Source organism: Bubalus kerabau, chromosome 15 (assembly GCF_029407905.1).
Source record: "Bubalus kerabau isolate K-KA32 ecotype Philippines breed swamp buffalo chromosome 15, PCC_UOA_SB_1v2, whole genome shotgun sequence".
Lineage (NCBI taxonomy): Eukaryota > Metazoa > Chordata > Mammalia > Artiodactyla > Bovidae > Bubalus > Bubalus kerabau.
In genome coordinates this window covers 58,384,967-58,395,022 of record NC_073638.1, presented here as the reverse complement: position 1 = coordinate 58,395,022, position 10,056 = coordinate 58,384,967, and the positions used below count along the sequence as shown (strand labels likewise).

The 10,056-nt window shown below is 39.2% G+C and overlaps 1 protein-coding gene across 1 annotated transcript in view; it reads right to left on the bottom strand.

Annotated features, from left to right (window-relative positions):
- Window positions 1-1,555: 1,555 nt before the first annotated feature.
- BBOX1 (gamma-butyrobetaine hydroxylase 1) overlaps window positions 1,556-10,056 on the bottom strand; it is a 65,627-nt gene continuing 57,126 nt past the window's right edge. The window contains exons 6-7 of the mRNA XM_055547703.1: window positions 3,774-3,940; window positions 1,556-2,038 (exon numbers count right to left, since the gene is read on the bottom strand). Coding sequence (XP_055403678.1) covers window positions 1,878-2,038; window positions 3,774-3,940 — 328 coding nt within the window. The 3' untranslated portion in view covers window positions 1,556-1,877. The remainder of the gene's footprint in view (window positions 2,039-3,773; window positions 3,941-10,056) is intronic.

The window sequence follows — 10,056 nt, the reverse complement described above, 5'->3', positions numbered from 1 at the left end:
ATCTTGGATGCCTTCCTATGAACCATTCTGTTAATAAAACACATCATCATCTACATCCTTATCTGTTCCCCTACCAGACCATAAGTAGGTTCATCGCAAGTCCTTCTATGTCTTTAGTCTAGCACTGTGCCTGACATATACCTGATATGTGATTAAATATGTCAAATGAATAAAAGCATGACAAGTCACTTTAGTGTTGCACGTGCCTGGAGTTTAGGTTTTGTAAGTGGATGGACCTAGGGTTACTCAAGAAATGTATTTGTTTTTAGGTATTAATGAAGTATTTGTTTTTAGGTATTAGCTGCCCCTTCAATTCTAGCCGTGCCCCTATTGAACTTACCTATTTTCATTCTAGGAGCTCCTTAGAAGAGATGGCATTGAGAACCTGGCCCACTCCATTTGGAGTTTGGAAAAACCAAACATATGTGGTGTACCAGAATAGCCCCATCAAGACTAGATGATTGGGAAAGGGCAATGAACACCCCAGAAAGGTCCAGCATTACAAGGGAAAGAGGAGACTGGGCTGGTGATGTGGACTTAATACCAGAGTTCAGAAAACAGAGGGGTGTGCTGACATGGGCCTCAGGCATTTTTCATCCAGATTCTCAGTGCCATCGGCACAGTGTGAGTGTGAAACTCATGGATGGAAGTAATATTTTCATTCAGTTATAAACCAACAGGTAGAACTCTACAGTAGTGGCAATGATTAAGACTTTCAGAGTAAGAGGCTTGATTAGGGCCCCAAGTGTATAGACTAAAAATCTATATACTACTAGGATTTCAGCAAATGGAAATGCCAAGACTCCTTTTTTCAGGAGACACGGATAAGGACTGGGCACAGTAGGCATACTCAATGGGCACAACAGCTTTCATGGCTGGTGGTGATACCTGTGTTCCACCACTGGGGACAAGGCAGTGGCCATAGAGGAAGCCAAGACCAGCAGGTAAAGCTGACCACAGGTGAGCAGACATCATGTTCATTTGTGAGTGTTGCATTTATCTTGGTTCTACTTTTACTAGTTCTTAGTTGAAGGCAAGAAGTGAAGGGAACAGATCAACAGACAGGGGTATGCTATCCTGGCAGTCCTTAGGAATATTTATTTGGGGCAAGAGAAGCTTTGTAAGGGCAGGGGACTATATTTTCTTTTAATTTGACATATTCTTGGGTTTGATGTCATAATTTAGGTATTACAAGAAAAGCTTAGCTCACCAAGTTGGTGAGGGCTGCAAATTTGGGTCACAGAATTCACTAATAAAAGTAAACAAAGAGATCTTTGAAAATATGATCCCAACATGCTATGCTTGGGAAAATAGCATTCCCAAGCATGCTAAAGACAGTTATATGCAGTCATGAAAAACAAGACCCTATAGGCAACAGAGCAGAAACATGTTTTATTTGAGACAAGTTTTATTTGAAACACAAACTTTATTTGAAACAAAGCTTTATTCAAAAGAAGCTGGATTCATTTTGATATTTGGCAAAACTAATACAATTATGTAAAGTTTAAAAATAAAATAAAATTTAAAAATTAAAAAAAAAAAGAAGCCTTATTTGAAGAGAGAATTTGGTTTAGTACAAGATGATTTGAAGGCATTCTGGAGACTCTCACAGATGGGCAAAAGAAATTAGATCATACATGCATCTGAACAGAAGAGATGCTTTATTTGAAAAAGAGGGAACATGGCTACAACATCTAAAAAGTTGGCATTGTATATGATTAGAAAGAAAAGAGAACTCTTGTGAGAAAGATGACATGTTCAGTGTTAAAGAGATTAATACATAACTGATATGGCTCATGGTCTGTGAAGACAAATAACCTTGTCATATCTTATAAAATACACTCATTGGACTCTTACTGAGGTTAGCAACAACAGAGTCAGTTTCTATTCTGGAGACTCTGCCTTAAGATACGTAGCCTTGACATGACCACATCCCAGTCAGCATAAGCCCCTTCTAGATGGCGGGTTATCTCAGTTCCAGCTTCGTAGCTTCGTCGGCCATGAAGTAAGCGCCAGTTATCAAAGGTAATCACATCACCTAGACAAAGGATTTTTTACAGTATGAATAAATCTTATGTGTAAATGATTTGCTGAACTGGAAAATGTGAAATGCAAAAATAGCAGTGCCATGTGGTTCACATCAAGAAACAATATGTTTACTTCTTTACATAAAATTACACATTCGCTTTTTCATGCAAATCAGACCACTAGATGCTGACTGCTTTAAGCCTTTTGACATCTGAACTACATAGGCTGTCAGGCCCCTGTAGACACTTTTATAATTCTTAAACTATTATCTCCATGCAAAACTTCTGAATTGTTCTTCCTGATTGTTACTTACCTCCTGCTCAGAAGTATTTTCTTTAAATTGAAATATAGTTGATTTACAATGTTATGTTAATTTCTACTATACAGCAAAGTGATTCAGTTATACATATACATACATCTGTTTTTATATTTTTTTCCATTATGGTTTATCACAGGATATAGAAAAATTCCCTGTGCTCTAGAGTAGGACCTTTTTGTTTATATATTCTATATATAATACTTTGCACCTGCTAACCCCCAGATCCCACCCCATCTCCCCCCGACCTTGGCAACTACAAGTTGTTCTCTGTGTCTAAGAGTCTCTCTCTGTTTCATACACAGGTTCATTTATGCCATATTTTGGATTCTGCATACAAGTGATATCATATGACATTTGTCTTTCTCTTTCTGACTTAAGAAATGCTTATTTCTAGTTTAACAGCCGCAGATAATTATAAGGATAGTGACATTCTTGGTTTGTCTTTTATGTTCTTAGTATTTATGTATGTTATTTCTAAGCCTCATTAAAATCTTGAAGAAAGAGTATTATCTTATCTTTTCATACATGGAAAACTGAAGCTCGGAGAAGTTGAAGCACTTGTCAGAAGGTTTCTGCCATTAAATGGTGAAGCTTGAATTCTAACTCCTTTTTTTTGGGTATTTTTCTCCCATTGCATTTCCATTTTAAATATTACTGCTCTTAAAAATCAACGTGGTATTGACTGCATAGCAGTGAATTTATGAAGATTCTAGTAGTACTTTACTAGATCCAAAGATCAATTAAAAAAAAAAAAAAAAAGCACAAGAGAAAAGTATCTTCTACTTGGCCCAGTCAACAGGAGGGAGAAATTAGGCCTTTTATTTTAAATATCAAAAGCCTTGAATTTCATGTCACTTTATTAAGTAGAGATGGTCCAGAGAACCCACAATGCTTTCTGCTTCTTTATCCAAGTGGCTGGAATATTTCAGTACGGCTTTGTTTCAGGTAGCAATATGCCTGCCAGATCAGATAAGTGCAGTGAGTAAATATGACTCATGAACTTTAGAGTGAGAGTCATGGGGATAATTTTATCTGTTTACCAAGTTAGAAGAACTAAGTATAAGCTTCAGTTTGTATTGATTGGCTATCAGAATAGAAAATATGTTGTCAGTCTTCGTATCAGATATGAGATTTTATTTGGCCTGTAGCTTGTCTTTCAATATTTATTCTTTAGGTTAGAGGTTATTAAATTTTGATGTGTTTAAGGATTACCTAGGAGCTTATTTAAGAATGAGTATTTTAAAGTCAATTTAGAGCCAGGGTAGGAGCCAGAAGTCTGCTATTTAAGCAAGCTGGCTATATACCAAGACTCTGTTGTAAATTGTTCCACATGCCTCGTCTGAGAAAAACTGCTCTAGATACTGTGCTCAGTGCTTAAGATTGAAGAAAACCCGTTCTTTCAGTTGTATGAGGTGTGTTCACTGACCTGGATTCATCTTGAAAGTAAACTTGAAATCTTTACAGTTCATGAGGTCAACAAACTCCTTCAGAGCAGCATAGAAAGGCTGAACTCTCTCGACAGGTACATCAAATATCGTGTCTCTAGTTGCATTATTGAAGTTGATACGAACCACTTGATCTTTATCGTCTAATCTGTTTTTCAAAGAGAAGAAGTTAAAATATAGAAGTCATGAAGTATCTATTTACATTTGTAAGGGTCATTTCATCTTGGATGATGTTTCTGAAATACAGTATTAAAGAATCCAAACACATGTACAGAAAATATTAAGGTTATCTGTGATACAAAGTGTTTATTGGTTTTTCATTTATTCATTTGGCAAGCGTTTTTGGAAATCTTACCACCAAAGTGCCAGAATAATTCAGATTACTTCAAAATAAATGTTTCTGAGAAATTTAAGTTAAAATGTTTATTTGTTAGGAAAATTAATTCATTCTTCATTCTTTGAAAAAGAGTTGCTTTTACATATTAAAATATGCCTATGCTATAATTCATAGATCAATCAACTTACATGTTTTATCTATTGGGGTTTTAAGTATGATTTTATTGGAGCATTATTGAGAAGAAAGACTTTTTTTTTTAAAAGCTTGAAATAATGTTTTAATTCAATCCCTAATTTATAGATGGGGAAACCAAGGCACAGAGAAAGTAGAGTCTAGCTGGAAGTACATTCTTTGGATCTTTCCATCTATATTAGCTATCTTAGTGTACAGGCTTCGAGAAGACTGATACTGTATTTCACTTAATGTTGCATTCCCAGCACTTACATAGAGCCTGGGCATAATAGGTAGTTAATAAATATTTGTTGCATATGTAACTTTGTATATTTTTTAGTACCTTTGGACAGTACCAAGGTCTTTTGAGTACCTTGAGAGATTCTAATATTGTGATCTCTATAGTATTTCTTAGAATGTAAATCATGATCATGACAATATAACATAATACTGTTTTTAATGTAAGAAATAACAGTTCTAAATTTAAGTTTGTTGGTTATAATTAGCAAGGTATGAGCATTGTTTAGACACAGAGACAAAGGAAGAAAAAACTTTTTTAGCTTATTAGGAAGACGGACTTTTAGCCAGTTCTAAAATAGCAACCAACTTTATCTTTTCTTTAGGTAGAAAGAGGACAGATAGAGAAAAACTTAAGGTGGGCAAGGATGGTGATGAAGTGTCAAGAATTACTCCTGGGTCAGCTTAGGAGGTGGTAATGTGAGCCAATAGCTGACTGATGGGTCAAATGGAACAGACTCTGGTACATGTTCCAGGGCTTGGTGACACTGATTTGGGGTCTAGATTAAACTTGGCTGGTTCCTCACATAGAGAGAACCAGTGGTATACAAAGTATGGGTACCTGGTCCCCACACTTTGTATCTCAGATTAACAGTCAATCCTGTGAGTCAATGGCAAGTATAATGATAAAAGCTCTGTCTAGTCAAAGCTACGTAGTCTTTTTCCAGTAGTCATGTATGGATGTGAGAGTTGGACCATAAAAAAAGCTGAGTGCCAAAGAACTGATGCCTTTGAACTGTGGTGTTGGAGAAGACTCTTGAGAGTCCCTTGGACATCAAGGAGATCAAACCAGTCAACCCTAAAGGAAGTCAGTCCTGAATATTCATTGGGAGGACTGATGTTGAAGCTGAAGCTCCAGTACTTTGGTCACCTGATTCGAAGAACTGTCTCATTTGAAAAGACCCTGATGCTGGGAAAGATTGAAGACAGGAGGAGAAGGGGACGACAGAGGATGAGATGGTTGGATGGTACCACTGAGTCAATGGACATGACTCTGAGCAAGCTGCAGGAGTTGGTGATGGACAGGGAAGCCTGGTGTGCTGCAGTCCATCAGGTCGCAAAGAATTGGACACGACTGAGCAACTGAACTGAACTGAATGATAAACTCTTAGAAATAGTCATTAACAGCAACTCTTTGCTAATACTACCTGTTGAACCCATATAAGGAAAGAAACTGTAAGAAAGAAACAGGTGTTCAAAAAAGGCTCTTAGAACTTGAATTTATATATATATATTGATAAAAATACAAATATGACTGAATAGGCAGTGAAGTGCTCTTCCCTGCTGCCCCATCTTTTCCACATAGATAAAGGATGCTCTATAGCCTGCAGTTTGTAGTTTCATGAACAAAGAATGAAGACAGAGGTCAGTCAGCAGAAGAGACTGTGGATCTTCAGGTTTGAGTGATACAAAGCATAGAGCTTGAGTCCTTTCGATTGATGTATTCATACTGCTAGTTTCAGACTCCTTTCACAGTTTCTGAGGACATTTTGCCTTTTCACTTTATCTTTAAAATTCTAGCCTAACTCCTCCTGACACATATCCCATCCTCTCCCCTTGCATTATTTTCTGTGCATATAACAATGACGGATTTCCCTGGTGGCTCAGATGGCAAAGAATCTGCCTGCAATACGGGAGACCCGGGTTCAATCCCTGGGTTGGGAAGATCCCATGGAGGAGGGCATGGCAACCCATTCCAGTATCCTTGCCTGGAGAATCCCCATGGACAGAGGAGCCTGGCGGGCTACAGTCCCTGAGGTCGCAAAGGATCGGACATGACTGAGCAACTAAGCACACGTAACAATGGCAGCCTTTGCATCATCCTTCGTGTCACTGACAGGGATGTTACATCTTTGAAACTTCCCTTGGGACTCTTCCGTCCCAGCCACTCTGCTGATTTGTTTCTTTTTCCGCTAACACAATGTACCATGGGATACTCAATGAAATCAGAATTGTGTATTTCATGGTACATTGTATTAAGCTTTCATTTCTGAGTTCATCTTTTGCTCACATGCTCAGTTGTGTCCGACTCTTTGCGACTCCATGGATTATAGCCTGCCAGGCTCCTCTGTCCTTGGGATTCTTCCACCAAAAGTACTGGAGTGGGTCACCATGTCCTCCTTGAGGGGATCTTGGCGACACAGGGATCGAACTCACATCTCCTGTGTTGCCTGCATTGGCAGGTGGATTCTTTACTCATAGCGCCACCTGAGTAAGCCCCTAAGAGTTCATACATGTGGGCAAAAGTAATCAATTCCTCTCTCTCTCTCTGTGTAGTACAGTCTCTGTTTCTTTTAACCTGGTGTTTACTTTCTATATGAGAAAATAAGTCACAAATTTGTTTTTTAACATTCTAAGAAATGACCTGAGGGGAAATAGAAAGTAAATTTAGTTGTGAGATGCAAGGAAGATGTTATTCTGAGGATGGAAGAATGTTAGAGGAGATGTGTGCTTGGCATCATGAGGATCAACTTAAAATGCAAAATTGGACCTTAGTAAGCAGGATATGCTGTAAGTAAAAAGAGGATGAAAAGAAAATCTTGATGCAGGATTATATGCTGTTCAGTTCAGTTCAGTCACTCATGCGTGTCCAACTCTTTGTGACCCCATAGACTGCAGCACACCAGGCTTCCCTGTTCATCACCAACTCCTAGAGCCTACCCAACTCATGGCCATTGCATCGATGATGCCATCCAACCATCTCATCCTCTGTCATCCCCTTATCCTCCCACCTTCAATCTTTCCCAGGATCAGGGCTTTTCCAATGAGTTGGTTCTTTGCATCAAGTGGCAAAATATTGGAGTTTCAGCTTCAGCATCAGTCCTTCCAATGAATATTCAGGACTGATTTCCTTTAGGAAGGACTGGTTGGATCTCCTTGCAGTCCAAGGGAATCTCAAGAGCCTTCTGCAACACGACAGTTCAAAAGCATTGATTCTTTGGTGCTCAGCTTTCTTTATAGTCCAACTCTCACATCCATACATGACTACTGGAAAAACCAGAGCTTTGACTAGACGGACCTTGCTGGTAAAGTAATGTCTCTGCTTTTTAACATGCTGCCTAGGTTGGTCATAGCTTTTCTTCCAAGGAGCAAGAGTCTTTTAATTTCATGGTTGCAGTCACCATCTACAGTGATTTTGGAGCCTCCAAAATAAAGTCTCTCACTGTTTCCATTGTTTCCCCACCTATTTGCCATGAAGTGATAAGACTGGATGCCATGATCTTCATTTTCTGAATGTTGGGTTTTAAGCCAACATTTTCACTCTCCTTTTTCACTTTCATCAAGAGGCCCTTTAGTTCTTCTTTGTTTTCTGCCATAAGGGTAGTGTCATCTGCGTATCTGAGGTTATTGATAATTTCTCCTGGCAATCTTGATTCCATTTTGTGCTTCCTTCAGCCCAGCGTTTCTCATGATGTACTCTGCATATAAGTTAAATAAGCAGGGTGACAATATATAGCCTTGACATACTCCTTTCCTGATTGGAACCAGTCTTTATTCCATGTCCAGTTCTAACTGTTGCTTCCTGACCTGCATACAGGTTTCTCAAGAGGCAGGTCAGGTGGTCTGGTATTCCCATCTCTTTCAGAATTTTCCACAGTTGGTTGTGATCCACATAGTCAAAGGCTTTGGCATAGTCAATAAAGCAAAAGTAGATGTGTTTCTGGAACTCTTGCTTTTTTGATGGTCCAGCGGATGTTGGCAATTTGATCTCTGGTTCCTCTGCCTTTTCTAAATCCAGCTTGAACATCTGGAAGTTTACGGTTCACATACTGTTGAAGCCTGGCTTGGAGAATTTTGAGCATTACTTTGCAAGTGTGTGAGATGAGTGCAATTGTGTGGTAGTTTGAACATTCTTTGGCATTACTTTTCTTTGGGACTGGGGATGAAAACTGACCTTTTCCATTCCTGTGGCCACTGCTGAGTTTTCCAAATTTGCTGGCATATTGAGTGCAGCACTTTCACAGCATCATCTTTTAGGATTTGATATAGCTGAAGTTCCATCACCTCCACTAGCTTTGTTCATAGTGATGCTTCCTAAGGCCCACTTGCATTTTGCTCCAGGATGTCTGGCTCTAGGTGAATGATCACACCTTTGTGATTATCTGGATCATGAAGATCTTTTTTGTATAGTTCTGTGTATTCTTGCGGAGAAGGCAATGGCACCCCACTCCAGTACTCTTGCCTGGAAACTCCCATGGATGGAGGAGCCTGGTAGGCTGCAATCCATGGGGTTGCTAAGAGTCGGACATGACTGAGCGACTTTCCTTCCACTTTTCACTCTCATGCATTGGAGAAGGAAATGGCAACCCACTCCAGTGTTCTTGCCTGGAGAATCCCAGGGACGGCGGAGCCTGGTAGGCTGCAGTCCGTGGGGGTTGCACAGGGTCGGACATGACTGAAGTGATGTAGCAGTGTATTCTTGCCACCTCTTCTTAATATCTTCTGCTTCTGTTAGGTCCATACCATTTCTGCCCTTTATTGTGCCCTTCTTTGTATGAAATGTTCCCTTGGTATCTCTAATTTTCTTGAAGAGATCTCTAGTCTTTCCCATTCTATTGTTTTCCTCTATTTCTTTGCATTAATCACTGAGGAAGGCTTTCTTATCTCTCCTTGCTATTCTTTGGAACTCTGCATTCAAATGGGTATATCTTTCCTTTTCTCCTTTGCTTTTCACTTCTCTTTTTTTCAGAGCTAATTGTAAGGCCTCCTCAGACAACTATTTTGCCTTTTTGCATTTCTTTTTCTTGGGAATCGTCTTGATCCTTGCCCCCTGTACAATGTCTCGAATCTCCATCCATTCCATAGTTCTTCAGGCACTCTGTCTATCAGATCTAATTCCTTGAATCTATTTGTCACTTCCACTGTATAATCGTAAGGGATTTGATTTAGGTCATACCTGAATGGTCTAGTGGTTTTCCCTACTTTCTTCAGTTTAAGTGTGAATTTAACAATAAGGAGTTCATGATCTGAGCCACTGTCAGCTCCCGGTCTTGTTTTTGCTGACTATATAGAGCTTCTCCATCTTTAAAAGAATATAATCAATCTGGTTTTGGTGTTGACCATCTGGTGATGTCCATGGGTAGAGTCTTCTCTTGTATTGTTGGAAGAAGGTGTTTGCTATGACTAGTGTGTTCTCTTGGCAAAACTCTGTTAGCCTTTGACCTACTTCATTTGTACTCCAAGGCCAAATTTGCCTGTTAGTCCAGGTAGCTCTTGACTTTCTACTTTTGCATTCCAGTCCCCTTTAATGAAGAGGACCTCTTTTTATATGCTGAGAAAGGGTGAAAACCCCGAAGATGGGGAATAACCAGCTATATACTAGCTATGCATGCAGGACAAGCATTTAATCATAAATCAGCAACATCTTGACTGCAAACTAGCAAATGTAAAACCTCATCAGTGATGCCCATAAAAGAGCCCAGTGAAGACTGGGGAATCATCTCCTATAATTCAAGTGT